This window comes from Bos taurus, chromosome 21, assembly GCF_002263795.3.
Source record: "Bos taurus isolate L1 Dominette 01449 registration number 42190680 breed Hereford chromosome 21, ARS-UCD2.0, whole genome shotgun sequence".
NCBI lineage: Eukaryota > Metazoa > Chordata > Mammalia > Artiodactyla > Bovidae > Bos > Bos taurus.
In genome coordinates this window covers 45,115,400-45,141,004 of record NC_037348.1, presented here as the reverse complement: position 1 = coordinate 45,141,004, position 25,605 = coordinate 45,115,400, and the positions used below count along the sequence as shown (strand labels likewise).

General features: G+C 36.6%; 1 protein-coding gene across 5 annotated transcripts in view; it reads left to right on the top strand.

The window, feature by feature from the left end:
* Window positions 1–25,033, top strand: part of BAZ1A (bromodomain adjacent to zinc finger domain 1A) — a 113,297-nt gene extending 88,264 nt beyond the window's left edge. For 2 of the 5 annotated variants that reach the window (XM_059879153.1, XM_059879151.1), the window contains 11 exons: window positions 1,684–1,808; window positions 5,221–5,817; window positions 8,508–8,671; window positions 9,350–9,504; window positions 10,597–10,745; window positions 17,236–17,483; window positions 17,571–17,797; window positions 19,698–20,167; window positions 22,183–22,325; window positions 23,581–23,668; window positions 24,040–25,033. In XM_059879153.1, the coding sequence (XP_059735136.1) occupies window positions 1,684–1,808; window positions 5,221–5,817; window positions 8,508–8,671; window positions 9,350–9,504; window positions 10,597–10,745; window positions 17,236–17,483; window positions 17,571–17,797; window positions 19,698–20,167; window positions 22,183–22,325; window positions 23,581–23,668; window positions 24,040–24,236 (2,563 nt within the window). In that variant the 3' untranslated portion in view covers window positions 24,237–25,033. Of the gene's footprint in view, window positions 1–1,683; window positions 1,824–5,220; window positions 5,818–8,507; window positions 8,672–9,349; window positions 9,505–10,596; window positions 10,746–17,235; window positions 17,484–17,570; window positions 17,798–19,697; window positions 20,168–22,182; window positions 22,326–23,580; window positions 23,669–24,039 lie in introns of all 5 variants that reach the window. The other 3 variants (XM_059879152.1, XM_024981912.2, NM_001192940.1) reach the window with 2 other exon arrangements.
* The last annotated feature ends 572 nt before the right edge of the window (window positions 25,034–25,605 follow it).

Genomic DNA, 25,605 nt, shown 5'->3' with positions numbered 1-25,605 from the left:
AGCAATTCCACTCCTAGGTATGTACCCAAGAAAATTAAGAGCATACATTCACCCAAAAATGTATACATGAAAGTTCATAGCAGCATTATTCTTCGTAACCAAAAAATAGTCCAACCCAAATGTTCATCAGTCCGTCAGTTGATGGATAAACAAAATGATATACTGCTTCTGTGGTATATCCTTATAGCAGAATGTTATTCAGAAATAAGAAGGAATGAAATTCTGATACATGCTACAACATGGGTGAACTTTGGAAACATGCTAGGTGAAAGAAGCTAATCAAAGAAGACCGTGTGATTATTCTATTTATAGGAAAAGTCCAGAATAAGCAAGTCCAGAGCAGAAAGTAGAATCAGTGGTTACCATGGGCAGTGGGGAAAAGGAATTGAAAATAGTATCCAGCTTTTCTTCTGAGATGATGAATTAGATAGAGGCAGTAATTGTACAGCCTTGTTAATATTACTAAAAACCACTGAGTTGTACACTTTAAAATGGTGATTTTTATGGTATGTGAACGCTGTCTCAAATTTTTTTTTACACTTTATAAATATTTTTCCAATTATGTCAGTTATACCAAAAATACTGTATTCATTTAAGGTATATAAAATAATGATTTGATAAATGTATATATTGTTAAATGATTACTATAATTTAGTTAATATTCATTGCCTCATGTAGTTGCAATTATTTTTTCCATGTGATATCTTCAGTTTTTTAAAAAAAGAAATTAGGCATGTAATAGATCCCACCACTTCATATGTTTGTACTCATCTAACCTCACTCATTTATGTTATCCCTCTGGCTCCTGAATACATTGAGTTTGCAAAACTCTTTGAATGTAGAACATAAGTGGTGGAATTCAAATTCCATGCAACTTTAATTTTGATTTGGACAATACAGTGATTTGGACAATACAGTGATAAAACATCCATATTGTTCCTACTTACTGTATCTGAATTTGTCTACTTCTCCCCCCTACTGTTTGTCTACTTATCTCCTTTTATACTCTGAGCCACCATTACCTCCCAGCCAGCTACCTGGATTAATTTCAGTGGCCTCTTTACTAATCTCCCCTCATCTGCTTTCTATCTCAGATGATTTTCCACATAACAGCAAGAGTACCTTCTAATCATGTCATTTCCCTTTTCTAAACTCTTCCACTTTTTCCCTGTAGCTTCTCCCCATCCACCCCCATTGCTCTTTGAATAATGCCCTAAAAGGCCCAGTATGATCTTGCCCTGATTTTTCTCATTCGTATCTTAAATTGCTTCTTTTTTGTTTATATTCTTGTCAAAATTACAAGCTCCTTCCTTTTCCCTTGAGCTCAGTGCATTTGCAGGTTATTCCTTCTTCTAGAAACAAAGATTTTTTCTTAACTGCCACCTCACCCCTCCCAGCCTCCTTAGTCTTGCAGTTTAAACGTCACTTCTTATAAGCGAGCGTTACTTGATCCCTGAGATTAGGGATCAAGTTCTCCTCAAAATGCTTTCATAGCATTTTGAACTCCTTCTTTTTTAGTATTTATTACATATTTTAATTGTACAATGGTTTATATAGTTATCTGCAAGACTATAAACTCTGTATTATCTTGTTCACTACTTCTCGAAGGATAAACCCTGGCACTTCATAGGCAGGCAATAAATATTTCATGAATGGAATTATACATATTTTTTTCTTATTAAGGGAGGAAGAAAGGGAAGATTTTGATACTAGCACTGAGAGCAAAGAAATAGAGCAAAAGGAACAAGATCAAGATACAGTTTCTGAAGATGAAGATGACCCGGGACCACATAAAAGAGGCAGAAGGGGTAATACAGAATTTCGTAAGGGCATGCTTGCTTGCTTTTAATTGATAAGGCATTTTATTAATTCACTATTCTGAAATATATATTAGGTTACTTCCATTTGTGATTCCAAGGTGTGTTGTTGATTTTTTGTATTTGCTACTTTATGTTGACCAAGTAGAAATTTTTATTCTGTAATGTACCAATTCAACATTGAATGCCTCTTAGATGCTAGAGATACAAAGATCAGTAATGCTTGTAACTGGTGTCATATTACTGAGAATGGAAATCTATGCTGCCTTAAAGTAATGTCATAAGTTGCTGGATCAAAGGAAATGCATTTTTTGAAGCTTGTGATACAAGTTACTTCTGAGGATCTCTAACCATTTTCATTTGATAACTATTAAAGGAGATACTTAAGTTTATTCTGTGCCTCTAATTTGGACAGTATCTCTTTTTTTACATTATTTTTAAAGTGGTTATCGTAAGTGGACAGAAAAATCTCTTATACAATATCATGGAGGCTGTATTCTCTGACTGCAATGCAATTGATTTGGAAATCCAAAACAAATCTTATGCCATTAGAATTTAGAACATATTTCTAAGTAATTAGAGTTTCAAAGGAGAAGCCCTAATAGAAATTTTAAAATATTTAAAACTAATTAATACTGCGTATTGATGGATACAATCCATACGAGTCCATACTTGTTGGATACAGTCCCTCTACTTAAAGGAAAATTTATAGCTTTAATACATATTAGGAAAGTAGAAAGGCAAATTACACTAGGCATTCATTTAAGAAGTTAGAGGTAAAAACTAGAATAATCTCCCGAAATATAAGGAGACAATAAACGTGAGTGAAATTAATAGAAAATAAAACTGTAATAGAGAAAAACAACAAAGCCAAAAGCTTGTTCTTTGAAAAAGACACAAACTAGACAAACCTTTGTTGAATTGACTTTCGGGGGGGTGAGGGGTCACAATAAACAAAATTAGGACTAAAAATTGAAGCAGTATAACTAGATAGAGTAGAAATTTAAAGATAAGGGGATAACATAACAATTTAATAGCAGTAAATTTGAAAATGGCAGAAAGCTAAATCCTAGAAAAAATGCAAATTATAGAAATGAATTAATACAAAGATTAAAAATATGAATGGTCCTAAACTGTTAAAGATCTTGAATTAGTATTAAAAACCTTCCTATAAAGAAAACATCACTCCTAGGCGACTTTATGGTGAATTCTGCCAAATTTCAAAGAAGCAGATAATTCCAATCTTACACAAACCCTTTCAGGCAAAAGAAAGAGAAGAAACACCCCCCATCCGTTTAAACAATTTGACAATGAATGAAACAGGAGAGAAGTCTAATGCTTCAACATAGCATACAAGGCCAGCCAGGAGGAGTCTAGGCTCCTTCTGTCTTGTTGGTACTGTCATCCTTGAGCATTTGCTGCCATCCTCATGTTCCAAAATGATTTATCACCCTGTCTCCATTCTGTCTAGGGAAAGGGGAAAAAGAGGCATAACCCAGAGGTTACAGACAGTGCTTCTGCTTCCATCTCTTTGACCAGTAGTTTCTAATGTAGCCATATTTACTGGGGAAAGAAGGTCTGGGAAACGTTGTCCTTCTCTTGGATTGCTGCTGCTGCTGCTGCAAAGTCCTTTCAGTCGTGTCTGACTCTGTGCGACCCCATAGATGGCTGCCCACCAGGCTTCCCCATCCCTGGGATTCTCCAGGCAAGAATACTGGAGTGGGTTGCCATTTCCTTCTCCAATGCATGAAAGTGAAAAGTGAAAGTGAAGTCGCTCAGTCGTGTCCAACTCTTAGCGACCCTATGGACTGCAGCCCACCAGGCTCCTCCGCCCATGGAATTTTCCAGGCAAGAGTACTGGAGTGGGTTGCCATTGCCTTCTCCATTGGATTGCTGCTGCTGTTGCTGCTAAGTCGCTTCAGTCGTGTCCAACTCTGTGCAGCCCCATAGACAGCAGCCCACGAGGCTCCCCGGTCCCTGGGATTCTCCAGGCAAGAACACTGGAGTGGATTGCCATTTCCTTCTCCAATGCAGGAAAGGGAAAAGTGAAAGTGAAGTTGCTCAGTCATGTCCGACTCTTAGCGACCCCATGGACTGCAGCCCACCAGGCTCCTCCGTCCATGGGGTTTTCCAGGCAAAAGTGCTGGAGTGGGGTGCCATTGCCTTCTCCGATTGGATTGCTAGGTGCCTGCTAATAATTAAGGCTTCTGTTACCTTAAAGCAGTGGTTGTTAAAGTACAGCCCATTGGCCAAATCCACCCTGCCCCCTGTTTTAATATCACCCATGAGCCTGAAAGGGTTTTTACATTTTTAAATAGTTGGGAAAAAAAATTAAAAAGAGTGATACTTCGTGACATGTGAAAATCACATGAAATTCAGACTCAGTGACCTTAAGTAAAGTTTTGTTGCGTATAGCCATGCTCGTTCATTTGCATATTGTCTGTGACTGTTTTCATCCTACAGTGGCAGAGTTGGGTAGCTGGGATGGAAACCGTATGACCCAAGCAGCCTAAAATATTGACTAGCTAGCCCTTCATAGGGGAGAAGGCAATGGCACCCCACTCCAGTACTCTTCCCTGGAAAATCCCATGGACGGAGGAGCCTGGTAGGCTGCAGTCCATGGGGTCGCGAAGAGTCAGACACAACTGAGTGACTTCCCTTGCACTTTTCACTTTCATGCATTGGAGAAGGAAATGGCAACCCACTCCAGTGTTCTTTCCTGGAGAATCCCAGGGACAGGGGAGCCTGCTGGGCTGCCGTCTATGGGGTCGCACAGAGTCGGACACGACTGAAGCAACTTAGCAGTAACAGTAGCCCTTCATAGAAGTGGTTTGCTAACTTCTGCCTTAGAAGAAGGACTGAATGTATCTTGCAAAATAACTAACAGACTCTGGCACACTCTCCAGTATGGAGATAGAAGGTTTTTGTGTATCTCTTTATATATAAGTGTGCCAATTTCTTATTAACATAGTTTATTAGGCTATTCATGTTGCCATAACAAAATGTTACAGACTGTGGCTTAAACAACAAAAATTTTTATCACAGTTCTGGAGACTGGAGGTACAAGATCAGGGTGCCAGCAGGGTTAATTTCTGGTGAGGCCTTTCTCAGCTGGTAATAGCACCTTCTCACTGCGTCCTCATATGACCTTTCTCACTCGCAAGTGGAGAGAAAGAGTGCCCTGATCTCCCTTCCTCTTGCTTAAAGACACCAGTCTGACCTTAATTACCTCCTTAAAGGCCCTGTCTCCAAATTCAGTCACCTTGGGGTTTAAGACTTCAACCTACAAATTGGGGGTATGTGGGAGTGGCACATAGTTTACTCCATAATGTGTAGTAACTTGGGGTAGCTTGTCATGTTTTTCTAGTGAAAAATTAAAATATGATGGTGGTTTCAATTACAGGAAAAAGGGGACAAAATGGATTTAAAGAATTTACAAGGCAAGAAGAGGTCAACTGCATAACAAGAGAGCCTCTTACTGCTGAGGAGGAAGAAGCTTTAAAACAGGAACACCAACGAAAAGAGAAAGAGCTCTTAGAAAAAATCCAAAGTGCCATAGCATGTACCAATATCTTTCCCTTGGGCCGTGACCGCATGTACAGACGGTACTGGATTTTCCCTTCTATTCCTGGATTGTTTATTGAAGAGGATTATTCTGGTCTCACTGAAGACATGCTGTTGCCTAGACCTTCATCATTTCAGGATAATGTACAGTCTCAAGCGCCTCAGGTATCCACTAAAACTGGAGATTCATTGATGTCTGAATCTACCTCCAGCATTGACCACGGTCCGTATGATGATACTGTGCAGCTGCCAAAACCGGTGCATAAGCCAAATCGGTGGTGCTTTTACAGTTCCTGTGAACAGCTGGATCAGCTGATTGAAGCCCTTAACTCTAGAGGACATAGAGAAAGTGCCTTAAAAGAAACTTTGTTGCAAGAGAAAAGCAGAATATGTGCACAGCTATCCCGATTTTCTGAAGAGAAATTTCATTTTTCAGGTAAATTTTCAATGACACCTATTTCCTTTATTTTTCTTTTCCTGTAATCTCTGGCTCAGGAGTAAACATTTTTCAAACTTATCAAGAGCTGTATTTAAAACACTTTCTCTTTCATCTGAACAACGCTCTCAGTTCTTGAGTTAGAGAAATTTGCCAGTTAGAGAAATAAAGTTTTCTAGATTCTCCTGGGTTCCACTTGGATTATGATAAGCACATCTTAACAATATGAGAAGTTACATACTCTTTCTGAGCTCATTGTTTGGATTGTTTGATCAGTAGATCGAATACTTGTGGCACTAGGGTTACCATCGAGTTTTGAGATCTAATAGTGAGTGAGGTCACTCACTGAATGTATTAGCTGAGGGTCCAGGGACAGGTTCTATTAGTGATCACACCTTAGGAGATGGGCAGCAAGGACAGTTCAGGTAGCAGTATTTCCTATTTGATGGCTGGTCTGTTGACGACAAATAAGAGAAAGAAGTAAGACATTTTTAGGTGTAAATGGGGTTTTCTAGGTAGAGTGATCTTAAATTTAGGGTTTTATTATTACCATGACTACTTTCAGTTCATTTCAGTTCAGTTCAGTTGCTCAGTCGTGTCCGACTCTTTGCGACCCCATGAGTCGCAGCACGCCAGGCCTCCCTGTCCATCACCAACCAACTCCCAGAGTTCACTGAGACTCACGTCCATCGAGTCAGTGATGCCATCCAGCCGTCTCATCCTCTGTCGTCCCCTTCTCCTCCTGCCCCCAATCCCTCCCAGCATCAGAGTCTTTTCCAATGAGTCAACTCTTCGCATGAGGTGGCCAGAGTACTGGAGTTTCAGCTTTAGCATCATTCCTTCCAAAGAAATCCCAGGGCTGATCTCCTTCAGAATGAACTGGTTGGATCTCCATGCAGTCCAAGGGACTCTCAAGAGTCTTCTCCAACACCACAGTTCAAAAGCATCAATTCTTCAGCACTCAGCTTTCTTCACAGTCCAGCTCTCACATCCATACATGACCACTGGAAAAACCATAGCCTTGACTAGACGAACCTTTGTTGGCAAAGTAATGTCTCTGCTTTTGAATATGCTATCTAGGTTGGTCATAACTTTTCTTCCAAGGAGTAAGCGTCTTTTAATTTCATGGCTGCAGTCACCATCTGCAGTGATTTTGGAGCCCCAAAAAAATAAAGTCTGACACTGTTTCCACTGTTTCCCTGTCTATTTCCCAGAAGTGATGAGACCAGATGCCATGATCTTCGTTTTCTGAATGTTGAGTTTTAAGCCAACTTTTTCACTCTCCTCTTTCACCTTCATCAAAAGGCTTTTTAGTTCCTCTTTGCTTTCTGCCATATGGGTGGTGTCATCTGCATATCTGAGGTTATTGATACTTCTCCCGGCAATCTTGATTGTTGATCACAATTCTTTAACAGCTTTGTTGAGATTTAATTCATTTATCATACAGTTCACCCTGAAGTGTACAATTCAGTAGTTTTTTATATATTCTTAGATATCTTACACTGTCAATTTTAGAACATTTTCATTATCCCCAAAACTGGTATTGTGTAATATATGGTCTTTCGTGACAGGCTTCTTTTACTTAGCATAATGTTTTCAAGGTTCATTCAAGTTGTACCATATGTCAGTACTTCATTCTCTTTATGTTCATTGTATACTACATTTTAGTACATTTTACTTATCCATATGTTAGTTAATGGACATTTCTATTGTTTCTGCCTTTTGGCTGTTATGCTGCTTTGAACATTTGTGTATAAATTTTTGCTGACATATGTTTTCATTTCTCTTGGGTATATACCTAAGAGTGAAATTACTGGGTCATATGGCTTCCTCAATGGCTCAGGTTGTAAAGAATCTGCCTGCAATGCAGGAGACTCAGGAGACTCAGATTTGATCCCTGGGTCGGGAAGATCCCCTGGAGGAGGGCATGGCAACCCACTCTAGTATTCTTGCCTGGAAAATCCCTTGAGGACCCTGGTGGGCTACAGTCCATGGGGTTGCAAAGAGCTGGATACAATTGCAGCGACTTGGCATGCATATATCATCACTACGCACTATGGTAATTCTGTTTAATCATTTAAGGAACTGTCATCAGACTGTTCCCTAAAGTGGCTCACTATTTTATATTGAAGGTTAAATTTCTCCACATCCCTCTCAATTCTTGTTATCAGACTTTTTTATTCTAGCCATTGTAGAGGTGTGAAGTATCTCATTGTGGTTTTGGTGTGCATTTCCCAAATGACTAATGATGTTGAGCATCTTTTCATGGTTTTATTGGCCAAAGAAAAATGTGTTCAGGGAAATTCCCTGGTGGTCAGTGGTTAGGACTCAGCACTTTCACTGCCATGGGCCTGCGTTCAATCCCTGGTTTGATAACTAAGATCCTGCAAGCTTCATGGCACAGCAGGAAAAAAAGAGAGAGAAAGGAAGAAAAGTGTGTTCGGATCCTTTGCTTATTTTTTAATTGTATTATTTGTCTTTTTATTGAGCTGTAAGAGTTCTTTATATATTCTGTTGGATAGATACAAGTCCCTTATGAGATAAATGATGTGCAGACATTTGCTTCTTTTTTTCCCCATACTTCAGGACTTACTGTTTTTATATCCACTGTCTCACAATCATACAGTCATATGGGTAATTATGTTTTTTAATGAGAAAATCATAATAAAGATGTTTGCTAACTATTTCAGACAAACCTCAAACTGATAGCAAACCTACATATAGTCGGGGAAGATCTTCCAGTGTGTATGATCCATCCCAGATGTCTGCAGAAAGACAGCTTGAGTTGAGGCTGAGAGATTTTCTTTTGGATATTGAAGACAGAATCTACCAAGGAACATTAGGCGCAATCAAGGTTTGTACCTGTTCCCATTTTTAACTTGCCTAGTTACCAGAATTTTGGTAACTTATTTGATATTTTATGTTTGTTAACTTATTTGATATAGTCAAGGCATGTATGTTCTGAATAAATAGCAGGAGTGATGCATTTTTATAATAACTGATTTTATTTCCCTGTATCAAATTATATATATATATATAGATCTTTCTTAAAACCTTTTTTTAATATTAACTTTTGGTATTTAAAAAATATCTGTTTTACGGTATTTTCATCCAAGATGTTGAAATGTATAAGGATATTTTCTTCTTCCTTGACTAGCTCCTGCCTGCTCTGCTGAGTCTGGTTTGTTTATTGGTTTCTTTGTTACCTTTTTAAAATCTGTAAGTAATTCATGCTTGATCTGTGTGTTCTGTTCATTCCTTTGCTGTCATCTGTCACTCTTTTGCTACTGTCAGGTGACCAACCTTAGAGTCATTTATAATTTCACTATATAGAGAGTAAGGTATTAAAGCTTCCATCTATGAATGATATGAACTCCATTTTGGCCACTTAGTACCTTATTTTTAGATCTCTTTTTGATTCACAATCTGTTCTAGAATATTCATGAATTTTTCATATGTACATTGAACTTCATACTTCTTAGGAACAGTACATGCCATTTTTCAGAGTTAGTAAATTTGAGTTTTGTTACAGGTTACAGACCGACACCTCTGGAGGTCAGCATTAGAAAATGGACAGTATGAGCTGTTAAATGAGGAAAACAAGGAAAACGGGATAATTAAAACTGTGAATGAAGATGCAGAGGAGATGGAAATTGATGAGCAAGCAAAGGTCATAGTAAAAGACAGGTAGGAAAAGGATTTTTCTAAAGTAACCATCACTTTTTCTTGCCATTTTATGTTTTTAAGAAACTGTTTCTTTTTCTTCAAAAAATGGTCTTAAAATCTTATTGTGAGGACATTAATATTTATAACCACTGAAATGATGATTTTGCTAAACTGCAAGTTCTCTGTTTACCTTTCTTAGTACTAAAGCAGCCGAAAGACAACTTGTTAAGATGATGGTAGTTATTCAAGTTTTTAAAAAGACTTTGAACTTAAAGTTGTATTAATTTCAGAAAGTAGCTTTACATTATCATTTTTCTGTTCTGTAATAGACTAAAATATTATTTGAGCTATTAATCAGAACTGATTTCTCTATAGACAGATACTTTTACTTTTTCAGATAGTATCTGCCCTTAGAATAAATTTATTGTCTAGAAATGGTGGAGGGACCTTAAGCTAGCAATTATAGAGCAGTGTCAGAGTTCTGGTAGAAGTAAATACCCAGTGGAAATGTAATATTGATACATAGGAGAATATAGAAGACAGCAAAGGAAATGCTAGAGGAAGTGACTGAAACTGAGACCTAAAGGTGGAAAGGATATGAAACTGGGAGGGAAGACATTACACAGGTTTTGAGTAAATGAGCCTACATTTTTAAATGATCGTTTTAAGTGCAGCATGGAGATTTATTGCAAAGGGAGTAAGATTGGAGGCCAAGGAACTAGTTAGTTAGGAGGCAGCTATAAGTAAAAGTTGAAGCACGAGAAATAGAGATGAGCTGCCTAAGCTACTCTTCCCTTAAGGCCCATCTGATACCCACCTCTCTAAGGAAAGGTCAGAGCCGTCTAAGGCTTCTTTCCTAAAGCCTTCTAAGCCTTCTCTCATCCACCTTCCCTCCTCTCTGTATTTGCCCTTGTGATGTGCCTAAATGACATGATAGTTTAGCTCTTGATTCATGTTTTTCTCTCCCTTTCCTGGTGGCTTATGAGAACTCCTAGAGATTGAGGAAACCATTTCTTACACAGGTATAAGTAAGGATTTGGGTAAGTCAGTGGACTCAAGTTTCATCTAATAGTGGTTTTAGGTACTATAAACTCTTCAATGTTTTAATTGTAGACTTTTGGGCATAAAAACAGAATCTCCAAGTACTGTCTCAACCAATGCAAGTACACCACAGTCAGTGAGCAACGTGGTTCATCATCTTGCAATGGCACTTTTCCAAATAGAACAGGGTATTGAGAGGCGTTTTCTAAAAGCTCCACTTGGTAAGTATCTGTTTTTAATTCAAAATATGTTACATTTTAAATGCTTTTCAATTACCCCTTAATTAATAGAACTTTACTGGCTGACAGAATAAAATTGATCAACTAATTTGAAAATTTTGAGATTACGTTTTCATTTTAAAATATAAGTTATTTCAGGTGAGATTTATTTAATAATACTTTAAAATTTTATTCTAGGTATTCATTCATTTCAATGAATGTCTAACTATTTCTGTCGGTCTCTTTTATGAATGTTTCTTCCAAAGACATTACCAAGTTCTATGACTCGCCAGACCCTGAATAATCAAACACTGTACATAAATGTATTGCCATTTAAAACAGAACCTCAAAGAAACTACTTAAATGCCCCCCATTAAGGGTATGGTTTAATAATGTGGGTCACTCACCTGAGCATGTGTACGAAGTGCTAAATCAGAAATACCAAGTGTTTCAGGGTACATAGATGAGGAAGTGCTCTACAATCTATGGTTATTAGGGCTAATCTAGGAAACATAATCCTTATGTTTTTAGGAAAATATGTGTCAAGTTCCAGATCAATTTTCATATCATAACTGCCTCTAGTTTGCTGTGGTCTTTCTGAAAAACTGAATTAATTTATAATTTATTATATTGAGATAGTTTATATCTCAATAGTGAGGTACTAGAAGAAAGAGTTGTTTTATTTTTTTATTTTTTTTAAAGTTGTTTTAAACTATATCTTTTTGATCTCATATTGAGAGAGTCTTGAGTAGACTAAAATCCTTTAAAAATGATTTGAATGTTAATGTTTTGAGTAGTAAGAACAAAGTTTTCATAAATATATGGTGCTTGAAACATTAGTATATTCGTAAATTATCTATTTTTAAAATGAAGAATTTGTAGTTAGTATCTTATTGTTCTAATAAGCCTGTCCATATTTTAATTTTCTTATAAATTGATAATTCCACCATGAGCTTAATAACTCACTTTTCACATTGAAAGTAACATTTGTAAGAAATAAAATACATATAAGCACAAAGATTCAAATTTGTGTTTGTTGTATCACTGTTATTTTGTCTTCAGTATTTCCTAATACTTTGTGTCAAAATCAAATTATGTATATAAGGGATGTCTGTATTGTTCTTACAAACACATGTGAATTTATAGTTATTTCAATTAAAAGTTATTTGTAAGTCATAGGACTCTTATAAATGTAAAATATTATTACTACTATTAATTCTATTAATTCTGTGATTCCAAAAGGGGTGTGGGAATAAAATGTAATTCTGCTGATTTTTCCACTTCTGAAATTGCCATCAATTAAAGCTATTTATAGGTTTGGTGAGGGGGGATCAAATTTATTATTTAATGTTTGAATTTTCATCAGTACCTTTTATTAACTATTTAGACAAAGGGAAAAAGTTGACACTGAGAGATATTGCAGTTTACACCTAATAGATTATACAAGAGCAGAGAACTATAGTGTTCCCTATGCTTGTTTGTATACAGCAGTGTTTAGACATTCATTTCATCCTGAGACATATAAAAGAAAAAATAAATGAAATAAGACAAGTTCAACTTACCTTACTTATTTTGTAAGTGTTCAGCTTACCTTACTTTGTAAATATTAATCAGAGTCAGATGTTGATCATTTGTAATAATGGATGTTACCATCTACCATTGCTGCCTCAAAGTTAATAGAACTGGTGTCTGTAATTCTTAAAGCCTTTGAATGATCTATTTTGAATGAGACAGCAGGAAATGGAAGTACCTCTAGGGTTTTAAGGTAGTCTAAATATTTGGAGAAAGGTAATCAAGAATATATACTTAATCCAGGAGAGAAAAGGGTGTTCCACTTTATAAATGCTTAAGATAGAAAACATTAAAATTCTCTATTTTTGATAATTTTTCAACATAGCAAATTAACTATAGTAGGAATTTTCCCAGTTTAGCTTTAGAAATTATTTCAGTTTCTTGAAGAATCAAGTAAGAAATAAAATTTCTGCTTATATTCCACCTTCTCTAGATGTCCCTCTTATTCTAGTGATCAATCACATTGATAAAACTTGGCTTTTTTAACTTGGGGAACATAATCATATTTCACTTAATTTTAGGTAAGATGTGATAATTGTTTTAGGTTGATAATTTAATAATTTATTAAGTCATGCTTAAGGTTAAGCCCTTAAGTTGTGTGGGGGGGGGGGAATTGTCAAATTAACTTGATTAATTTGAAACTTGGTAGCACAGAAATTCGGAGAAGGCAATGGCACCCCACTCCAGTACTCTTCCCTGGAAAATCCCATGGACGGAGGAGCCTGGTAGGCTGCAGTCCATGGGGTCGAGAAGAGTCGGACACAACTGAGTGACTTCCCTTGCACTTTTCACTTTCATGCATTGGTGGAGGAAATGGCAACCCACTCCAGTGTTCTTTCCTGGAGAATCCCAGGGGTCGGGGAGCCTGGTGGGCTGCCGTCTACGGGGTTGCACAGAGTCGGACACGACTGAAGTGACTTAGCAGCGGCAGCACAGAAATTAATAAAGATCAAAAAGGGAGATAGAAAAAAAAAAGGGACAAGAAAAAAAGGAAGATCAATCTAGTGTGAGAGATGGTAAATATTTAACTTTTTAAAGAATTTTGTATTTTTAAGGAATTATAATTTTACTTTACTGCTGAATATTGATTTACATTTTTAGCTTTTGAAGGAAAAACCTTAAATTTGGTTTTTTGGAGAGAATAGGGTTGAGGGCAAGCTTATAAAACAATATCTTCCTAAAATTTTTCTTGCTCTTGATACATTTCATACCTCAGCTAATCAAACTCTTTTACCCTGTTATATAAAAAACTGACATTGTTGCACCTTAGTATACTTAGTTATTGTTAAAGATTGAGCATCTATGGAATTTACGTGTTGTTTCACATATAGTATTTATTCACATTGTTTTTCCTTTATGAGCACAGGGAGAATTCTGGAGTAGGAGATGTTATTGTTTTATTTCCTAGGGAAGCCGGCATGGCATGGTGACATGAATTACTGTATAGTGGCAGTTAACAGCATAAAATCTCCTGGTGTGATATTTGATCATATGAATCTACCAATATTTTATATTAGTAAAATACATTTAATTAGCAATATCTTGAGGAATTTATCTGTGCTAGCTTAATGGAAAATGAAAGACATTTCTGCCCTTGAGAATTGTATAATCTGGAGAAGCAAAGTTTAAAATGAGAAAACAATTAACAGAAAAAATGGTATCAATTTTATATACTGTTTTTTATCCTTTTTTAAGTAGTTATATGAAAATAGAAAAATATGGACATCCATATATATTTCATATTTAGAATATTTTAAATGGATTGGAGTAGGTAGAATAAAAATGGAGCTACCACTGGGTTAATTTTCTTAAAGCACATCTTTGATCAAAACCCATAGTTTCACCAGCCGTTGAGTCAAGAACCAGTCAAACTGACTTTTAATGTTCCAATTTGTCGTAATTTTTCTTCCATTCTTCCACATTGGTCTCTGCAATCTTATTTCTTGCCATTACCAATAAGAATACCCTCTGATTTACCCAGAAATATTTCTTTAAGATCTTTGAACTAGCAACTCTTGTTGCCTTCTTCCTTGGAGAGTCCCACTTAGGCCAGAACTTTCCATGAAGACTTACATTAGAAAATTAGGATAAATAGAAGCACAAAATGAGAGGATGGAAGTAAATTACATGAACTATATTATTGCATTTATGTCCCTCTTTGCTAATATTTCTCTTTAGCTTTGTCTAAAGAGTCATTTGACCCATCCATTTTTATCCTTCTCTCATTGAGTAATAAATCTCAATTATTTTTAGAGATCTAGATGCTTTTTCAAATGGCTTGGTCATTTATGGATATTTTCAAATGTTTATTTCTTAAGACATGTTAAACACAGTTATTTTATATAGTGTCTAATTCTGTGTCTCATGCCTCTTTATGGATCAGATTCTGCAGGCTCTTGATTATAGTGTTTTGTTTCCACATGTGCCTCGTGGGTGTTGACTATTAACTCTCACTCTGTAGAACTTAATCTGCAGAAGTTTCTTCATTGCAGAGATTTGCCCTTGTTTCTGCCATACCTGAGGTCACCAGTTCAGTTCAGTTGCTCAGTTGTGTCCGACTCTTTGCAACCCCATGGACTGCAGCACTCCAGGCCTCCCTGTCCATCACTAATTCCCAGAGTCCACTCAACTCATGTCCATTGAGTCGGTGATGCCATACAACCATCTCATCCTCTGTCGTCCCCTTCCCCTCCCACCTTCAATCTTTCCCAGCATCAGGGTCTTTTCAAGAGTCAGCTCTTCACATCAAGTGGTGAAAGTATTGGAGTTTCAGCTTCAACATCAGTCCTTCCGATGAATATTCAGGACTGACTACCTTTAGGATAGACTGATTGGATCCTTGCAGTCCAAGGGACTCTCAAGTTTTCTCCAACACCACAGTTTGAAAGCATCAATTCTTCAGCACTCAGCTTTCTTTATAGTCCAATTCTCACATCCATACATGACCACTGGAAAAACCATAGCCCTGACTAGACGGACCTTTGTTGGCAAAGGAATGTCTCTGCTATATGCTATCTAGGTTGGTCATAACTTTCCTTCCAAGGAGTAAGCGTCTTTTAATTTCATGGCTGCAATCACCATCTGCAGTGATTTTGGGGCTTCCAAAATAAAGTCAGCCACTGTTTCCACTGTTTCTCCATCTATTTGCCATGAAGTGATGGGACCAGATGCCATGATCTTATTTTTCTGAATGTTGAGCTTTAAGCCAACCTTTTTACTCTGCTCTTTCACTTTCATCAAGAGGCTCTTTAGTTCTTCTTCACTTTTTGCCATAAGGGTGGTATCATCTGCATATCTGAGGTTATTGATATTTCTCCCAGCAATCTTGAAAGCAGAAATAGATGTTTTTCTGGAACTCTGGTCACCTGGACCACTGTAAAATCTTAGCTTGTGTTTTTTTAGGTTTTAAACCTGTTCAAGATTTTGTTTGTAGTTACATAAAATAGATTTATTTCCCCTTTCCACCCAACATCACGGTCCAGATGAGCAGATTTCCTTGCCAGCTTCCTTCTTTGTGGTACTTGTTTCCGCCCTGACACTTACAGGTGTGGCCTTTTGGGGCCCTAACTTTTAAGGGAAGATTCACCACATTGAGTGGGCCCTAGGTTTCATGTCCTGTCTCTCTCCTGCCTAACAATCAAAACAAAAGTTCAAGATCTGCTAGTGTTTGACAGGTCTCTTGCTTTATGACTTCCCCTCATTGTGTACATCTTCATCCTCCCAGCTGTATTAAAATTTTCTTAAGAGCAGGGGCCATAGAGTAGACTTGTTTCTTATCTTCTAAAATGCTGCATATTGAAGGGAAAATACAATGCAGGAATAATGATAACAACAGTAGCATTTACACTGTGACAGAGTTTACATGTCTTATGTGTATTATCTCATTTAATCTTCCCAATAGCACTCAGAGGTATAAGCTGGCCACATACTGCTGCTGAGGCACCTTAAGTAACTTGCCCAAGCTATATAGGGGAGCTAGTGCTCACCTCAAGGCAGATTGACTCCATAGCCTGTGTTTTCTTAACTGTCATGCTGCTATCCATGAGATTCCATTTGAGGATATATCTTGCAGAATTTTGATGTGATGTGGTAGGCACTTTATAGTTAAGTATAATGTCTTAGGAAAACTAAGGTAGTTGCAGTAGTGAAGATCAATTCGAGGTCAATATCACATGCCAATATAAAATGATAGACTAGCTAGATTAATAGCATCCAGTCAAATGATTCTTAATAGATTCAAATGTTTCTGTATAAAAAAATTACCTTATTTTAAAAATAATATTTTCTTAGAAGGCAATGTAGTTGGCATTTATCCATAATTGATATTTTTTGTAACAGTTTTATTGAACCGTATTTCACATATATAAAATTCACCCTTTTAAAATTGTTCAGTTCAGTGGTTTTTAATATATTCACAATAGATCCACCACTATCTAACTTCAGAGCATTTTCATTAGCCCCAAAAGAAACCTCAAATATGATTGAGACTTAACTTAAAGAGCAATCCATCTTTATCTTTTATCTGCAAATGAGGCAGTGACATTCTTGATTCATATGAATAGTAGCTGACTTGTTATTGTATTTAGCCAAGTTTCTAAATAAGATCAAGATTTGATACAAAGAACTAGATTGCTAGATTGAGAACACATTGCCCTAAGTTATTTTTCTCTTTTAACTGTTGAAATCCCCAAGCATTTGTTTTACAGATTTAAGTAATTCTTCATGTCATAAGCAAGGTGTGGCTCAGCAAATTTTTTTTATCATGAATTTTTTATTTTTAATCTCAATATTGTCTTTTTGTGAAGTATTAGGAGAGAAGAACTCTAAATTCTTACCTATTTAACAATACCAAGAAAAAATAGTTCTAGGAGATGTCTAGGGTTTTCCTAGGAAGTTTTAATTACTTTCCCTTTCATTTAAGATGCCAGTGACAGTGGGCGTTCTTATAAAACAGTCCTGGACCGTTGGAGAGAGTCTCTCCTTTCTTCTGCTAGTCTATCCCAAGTCTTTCTTCATCTCTCCACCCTGGATCGTAGTGTGATATGGTCTAAATCTATACTGAATGCCCGTTGCAAGATCTGCCGAAAGAAGGGTGATGCTGAGAACATGGTACTTTGTGATGGCTGTGATCGGGGCCACCATACCTACTGTGTTCGACCAAAGCTCAAGGTATTTTTATTTTCTTCTTCTGCTTCTCAGATTAGAATTGAGATTTTGAGTGACAGATGATTACTGATCATTTATGTGATTTATCAGACTGTGCCTGAAGGAGACTGGTTTTGTCCAGAGTGTCGGCCAAAGCAGCGTTCTAGAAGACTCTCCTCTAGACAGAGACCATCCTTGGAAAGTGATGATGAGATGGAAGGTAGTATGGAAGGTGAGGATGATGAAGTTGATGATGATGAAGAAGAGGGTCAAAGTGAAGAGGAAGAGTATGAGGTAGAACAAGATGAAGATGATTCTCAAGAAGAAGAAGAAGTCAGGTAAATCCTAACATGCAATAAAATGAGAGTTCGTGAGTCATGACTAGGCAATCTCTTGACTTTTCAAATACAAATGGAATGGTTTGGCCTCTAATTTTTAAAAAACAAGTGTGCAGTATAGTGTTGTAAAGTTCCCCTTGTTTTTTATGTATTATAAACATATGAAATTATTCCCAAAGGCGTATAGTCCTTGTGTGAACTTAGCCAGATAACAAAGTCAAGTATGAGTTTAAGTTTGGATAGGATGTCAAGTCAGAGCCTCATTAAGGTCGACATTACTTACTTTTTCACTTTAGCAAATAAGCAGTCCAGAGGACAGCTAGGAGATACAGATGAACACAGCTCTGGATGCATGTTTTGCTTTCTCAAGAAGTTATACCCAAATATTGGTGATCTTGGTAGTCAACAGAGAGAAATGCCAGGAAGCACGTTGTATTTTTATACTCCTGCCACGTCAGCATCTACTACGCTACTATAGTATACTACTGCATAGCCAAGTATTTGACAACTTAGCGCAAGCTGTGTCACCCAGGCCTAACGCGTGGATTTGGTTATTCCTGCTGGGCAGTCTCTTCTTGTTTGTCTCTAAGACTTTCCATCCCTTTTCAACATTTGAACTCCATTCATGTGGAATCGCTTCCCAGATGGTTCAGTGGTAAAGAATCCACCTGCCCACACAGGAGATGCAGGTTCAATCTCTGAGTCGGGAGGATCCCCTGTAGTAGGAGATGGCTACCGATTCCAGTATTCTTGCCTGGTAAATTCCACGAGAGAGGAGCCTCGAGGGCTGTAGTCCATGGGGTTGCAAAGAGTTGGACAGGGCTGAGCGACTGAGCATGCACACGTAACACACGTGGAATCAAGAAAATGAATGTGCAGCAAGGGCGACTAGAACTGACACAGTCCAAAAAGGTCACCGCCTGAGGAGATGAGAGAGAGCCAGCCCCTCTATTTCAAGCAAGTTGTTTAGTAGCTCCAACTCAACAGTATTATAGAAGCATAAAGACAATAAAGAACTTGGAAAATTCTTGGAAATATTTTAGGCAAACCAGAGGTTCAGGTATGTGGGGAGATGGATATAGGAGGCTTAATGGGATTGTATCATCTTTGTCTACAACATAAAGGCAAATAAAAGGTTGAATATAGTTTTGTATCTTACAGTAAACATCAAATACAACAAAGAGATTCTTGGCCTGGTGTTGAGGAATAGTAGGTTTAAGGCCTACTTTTGTGGGACCCATTGGCCAAAACTGTAGGTTACCTCAGTATCAGTAATAAGGAAGAGTGACAGTCTCCTGAAGCATGAGGAAACTAAAGATTTGCATTTTAAGTTTTCAACATGATCAAGTCCATTTTATTCAGTTCTTCTGAGGATCTGATTGCAATTTATTCATGACTTAGGATTTGATTTTCATGATGATGTCCTGGAGTTATACTGAGAAATTATTACATGTTCTCCTTGCATTACAAAGAAATAAATGAAAGCACATTTTAGATTTCGTCAGTTCTAAGTTTAAAAAAAAAGTGAAAGTTGGTCACTCAGTCATGTCCCCCTCTTTGCAATCCCATGGACTATAGCTCTCCAGGCTCCTCTGTCCATGGAGTTCTCCAAGAAAGAATACTGGAGTGGGTTGCCATTTCCTTCTCCAGGGAATCTTTCTGACCCAGGGATCAAACCCAGGTGTCCTGCATTGCAAGCAAATTCTCTACCATTTGAACTACCGGGGAAAAAACTGAGTAATAAGGATGTTACTTATCCACGTGTTACTGAGGATAAGTCTCAGTAACACATAAGTGATGTGTATTGAACTCATTGGCTGAATAGTAGAACAAGGCGGATAGAAGTATCATATGTGCATCATTGCTCTGTACAGTAACTGTTTTCTAACACTGTTTATAGCCCACCAAAACGAGGAAGACCACAAGTTAGATTGCCAATTAAAACAAGAGGGAGACTGAGCTCTTCTTTCTCAAGTCGTGGCCAACGACAAGACCCTGGAAGATACACTTCACGGAGTCAGCAGAGTACGCCGAAAACAACTGCTTCTTCTAAAACTACTGGTAGAAGCCTAAGAAAGATAAAATCTGCTCCTCCTACAGAAACTAAATCTTTAAGAATTGCCAGTCGTTCTACTCGCCAGAGTCATGGTGCACTGCAAGCAGATGTATTTGTGGAACTACTGAGTCCTCGTAGAAAGCGCAGAGGCAGGAAGAGTGCTAATAATACACCGGAAAACAGTCCCAGCTTCCCTAACTTCAGGGTGATTGCCGCAAAGTCAAGTGAGCAGTCAAGTCCTCTAAATGTTGCTTCAAAACTTTCCCTCCAAGATAGTGAATCCAAGAGAAGAGGCAGGAAAAGACAATCTGCAGGTATGAAGATTCTAAATTAATGTTTTCACCTGAGAAAATTGAGTAATCTGGAACGATTGAATGTTGAGATAGTTTGTATCATTTTTGAAAGGCTGTCCACTATACGGAGTTTTTAGGGAGCAACCTGACCTGAAGCATAATGTTCAAGGAAGGGGCAGCTCTTTGGGGAATAAAGGTAAACTACACTGCTAGTGTTTGTAGTAGTGTAGCAGAGTACTTGAGAAAAATTTGCTAACAGCATTTTGTGTTTAATGGAGAGATTTGGCCAAAACTTGAACAACCTCAGTATATCACATTATAACACATTTCATTCTCATCCACTTTTGCTTCCTTCAAAATGCACATACTCAACATCACCTAGACAAGCTACCATTGGTAATTTGGTAAGGTTCCCACCTGATATACTGAATTTGGGGGCAAGGGAGAGTTGGGAACATTAATATTGTTAGGGAGTAATTACCAGCTATTGTTTTTATTCTGATAATTTTTTTAATATTTATATATAATATATAAATTGTTTACATACTATATAGGGTTATGTTGTTTTATCATATTTATTATATGATAAATTATTTGTCATATTTATCTATGTAATAATCTGTTTACCCATTAATCTCTTTTTTTTTTTTAGATTTCTTTTTTTTTTTTAATTTTATTTTATTTCCATTAATCTCTTTAATGCTATCCTCTTTTTTCTTTATCAGTGGTAATAAAACCTTGGTATTTCAAAAAGAAGTTACACATAAAAATTGCTACTAGTCATTGACATAAATACACTACTATTTGTAAAATATGTAGCTAATGGGAAGCAACTTTATAGCACAAGGAGCTCAGCTCAGTGCTCTGTGACAACCTAAAGGGGGGGGATGGGGGAGGCAGGGCAGGTGTGAGGAAGGCTCAAGAGGGAAGGGATATGTGTGTACTTATAGCTGATATACATTGTTGTACAGCAGAAACCAACACAGCATTGTAAAGCAGTTATCCTCCAATTAAAAAAATTTTAATGCTAGTTACTGTTCTTTGAAGAATTTCAGGTAGCTTGTACTGCATAAACACATGACAGGATTAATTCACTGGGGAAAGAATGCAGCATGATGCAGTCATTGTTGTCAGGCTTGGTGGGTTGTGGATATGAGGTAACTTTGTACCAAGATCTAATTGAGCTTTTCCTATCCTCTTACATGCTTTGCTCTTCCACAATCCTGAACCCCAAGCTATTTGGAAAATAATACACCTGAAGCATTTTTATTAAAAAAAAAAAACAAAAAACCTGCTGGAAAAAAATGTTTTTAACCAATTTATAATGTGGTTCTAAGGACAAATAAACAGGGAAATGTGTGGATTTACATTTAAGCAGGGAATTTAAACACCTAGATTCATCTATGGACTATACTACCTTTTTCTACTAATTTATACACCTTAGATCTCATTATGTACCTTACATTTTATGAAAAAGCATTTTGCTTTAAGAAAATTCTCCATATGAAGTTAGATTTATAAGAACAATCTTTTATTTCATCATTGAGAAATATTTTCTGTTATGCAAGGTAATTTATAAAGAGGCCAGGTTTCTAGATCTGAAGAGGTTATTTTCTTAAGGATGTATTTCAGAAAATACCAGACGATTGCTTGCTTTCATCTTACTGTAGTTGAAAACATATTTTTAGAACAACGCAAAAACTTTGTGTTCTAGAATTACCTTTTGTATTACACTCTTTATACACCAATCTGTTCCCAATGAGTGTTTATTTCAATTTGAAATCTTTAAGATCAAAAGGAAATAATGAACACTTGGTCCAGATTTACTTGTCTCTCAGAATATATGTTAGTTTAACATCTCAGTGTGTAGAGTGTTGATTTTCTGTTTGAATGTCGTTTGTATTTATATGCCTTATTTATAAGTTAAATATTGTTAGGGAGTGATTACCAGCTATCTTTTTTATTCTGATAATTGTTTGTATTTTCCAAATATTTCATTTTATCATCACCTAAAGTTAATATAATTATTTGTTCAGAATCATCCCCTATGACACTTAATCGAAGGAGTTCAGGTCGACAGGGAGGAGTTCATGAACTGTCTGCTTTTGAACAACTTGTTGTGGAATTGGTACGGCATGATGACAGCTGGCCTTTTTTGAAACTTGTTTCTAAAATTCAGGTAATAATACTGGACTGTATAAAATGTATTTGTGTATATGATCTGATTTAGTCTGCATAGCAACTTGAGGTGGTCAAAATGCTTATTTAGTCACTGTCTACTTAGAAAACAAGGCAAAACTTGGACAGTTGGTTCCTATATTGAAGAAAATGAAGTTAGCATAGTCTCCTCAGTCCCTTCTAGTCCTGTGACTGATGCTTAGAAACGATGGCAGTGTGTTGCAGTAACCTCACTGTTTTTATTCTGTGTAATGAATATGAATAGAGTTGATTCAACTAAGTACCATTTTTGGTACTTCCCTTATGTAAAACAGTGTTTCTTAAACGTTAGCATACACCAGAATCAACGGAGGGCTTGTAAAAACACAGCTGACGGGGCCCCACCCCAGGGTCCTTGAGTCCCTAGGTCTGGGATGATGCCCAAACAATGCTGTTAGTGCTGGTCCAGGAACCACATTTTGAGAAACACTGACATAAAAGGTACTCTTAACAGAGATGGCATAACCTAACTAAGGGGTTTGAGATGGTGCTGTGGTTATTTATATATGTATGGCAGAATATGATGTGCCGTAGCAGAGACAGGACAGTGTTCGAGTACTGTACTGGAAGTTATACTGGTCTTGCAGAAGTAGAAAAGAGAGGATAGATTTGAGCATTTCAGAGGGAGGAAATAGCAGGAATTAGAAAGTTTTTTTATGGAAGAAAAATGGCAAGTTAAAGACCTAGAAATGAGAATATGGGAATGAGGGATATAGTTTGAATGGAGCAGAGGGTGTATTAGAGGGGCTCAGACACAACTGGATTGTAAAGGGCCTCACTTGTCAGTATCAGGTGAAGGTTTCTGAATGAAAAAGTGACATCATCAGATTTCTGTTTTGAGACTTATAGAGCCAAAATGTGAAGGGTTAATTGAAATAGCATCTTATAAAAATTAGCTCTCAGTTGGACTGTAACTTGTTTTTCCTGAGTAGTTTTTTGTGCCAAATTTTGTTATGCATATTTTATTCTTCATTACAAATGTAGTCGTGCTCATTAAAGAAGTTTTTTATAGATACATATATACAGAGAGAGACTTTTACAGTATTAAATAATCTTTTACAACATTATAATGACTAAAATGTATTATGTAATTTTAATGGAATAATAGTATTCAGAGGCTAATATTCAGTTGCTTTCAAGTGCAAAACTTGCATATATTTGACTACTTATCTTCAATAAATTGTCTATAGGAGAGATATATTTGAATTATTTTACAGGTCCCAGACTATTATGACATCATCAAAAAGCCCATTGCCTTAAATATAATTCGTGAAAAAGTGAACAAGTGTGAATATAAATTAGCATGTGAGTAATTTATGTTTTTTCTGATAATTATTTTTAAGGAAGTAGAGGCTGTTTTTCTTTCAATGATGCATATTAATGTAATTGTGTATATGGCACCCCAAGAAATCCCTAAAATACATATACATGCATATATGGAAATGAAAGATGGATGGGGGTTAGATGAGTTAAAGATATTTTATAGAATCTGATCTTAATAGATGTTCTGTACAGTTATATAAAATACATCTAATTAAATATTAAGCTTCAGTTTTGCCACCTTCTAAAAAAAAAGTGGACTTACATTTTCTTAATGAGATTTCCAGATATGATACCAACAAAGATTATATTTATAATTGACTTTCATCTAATCTCATTTGTTTTTTTCATTCTAGCTGAGTTTATTGATGATATTGAATTAATGTTTTCGAACTGCTTTGAGTACAACCCTCGTAACACAAGTGAAGCAAAAGCTGGAACTAGGCTTCAAGCATTTTTTCATATTCAGGCTCAAAAACTTGGACTCCATGTCACATCTGGGAATGTGGATCAAGTTAGCACACCACCGGCTGCAAAAAAGTCACGAATCTAGTTTTGTCCTTCTGAAGGATATGAAGAAATCAAATTGTTCATGAAAATGGAACATTAAATCATGCTCTAAAGCAGACATATATGTATAAAGCAATAACAGCTGATTGACCACATTGAAGTGTGGCCTGCACTATATTCTCAACTTTAATATTAAGCACTCAGGAGAATGTAGGAAAGATTTCCTTTGCTACAGTTTTGTTCAATATCTAATAAGTTTGATATATGTATTGGATACAGTACTGGTTTACAGAGGTTTTTGTACATTTTGAGATCATTCATGTGTCCCAATATCTCAGAAAATATTTTTCCACCTATGATTTATTTTGTCATTGATCTTTTTTTAGAAGTGTGGTATTAAGGGAGATTTATCTACACAGAAAAATCTTCCATTATAGCACAGATTAGGAAAAAGTATATACATCTAAGAATTGTTTAATGAGCACATTCTTACAACACTACACATGAATGAATCCAATTTTATATCCTTGAAGTGCTGTACCAGTGCTGGCTGGAGGTATTGAGTCTGAGTTTATTAACTAGATATTTATTTAGCATTCAAAGTAATTTTGTGAATTTGTTTTGTATTTATAAAATTTGTACCTGGAAAATGTTCTTTAATTTTTTAAACATTTATTGTGTTTTTGTTTTATTTCTCTAACTTCCTTAATGATCAGTCAATAAAGGTAACACCCTCCCTTTCCCTTGACAGTTCTTTCAGTTTTACACAACTGTATTATAAGTTTCTATGTACAACTTTTTAAGTGTACAAATAAAATGATGCATTTTTTTTTTCAAGAATTCTGAGTTTCTGGAATTTTTTACAAATCAGAATTGGTCTTCTACATGTGATAAATACAGACCATAGGAACCAATGTTTTATTGTACCTGAGTCTCAAGCTGTGAGTTGAATCTCTTCTGCCCAAAGCCTTTAGGAGTAAGATACCTCCTGTCAGAACAGTAACATTCTATCCCAGGGATTCTTATTAAAAAGAAAAAAGAAAGTTTGGAATATACCCACCTATGTTAAGAAACACAACTCTGAAAATTTTTTTTTAAATAAATGCTATTTCCTATTCAGACAATAACCAGTCTGTTCCAGCCATAGAAAAAAACTGGCCTTATTCACACCCACACCAGCAAAGACAAAATAGGGAGCCTAGACCTCACCTTCATAAGGATAAAATGAAGTGCCAACACCCCCACTGGTGTAGGGCCCCAGATGACCAAGTAGAGATCCTGGACTTTCATCCCCATCAGCCAGGAATGACGGGTCCCTCTATCCCTGAGCAGTGTCAGTGGAGACCAGGTGCGGGGCCAGGACTCACCCAGAAATAACGAGAAGCACCCAGTTTCTGGTGGCAACACAGGCT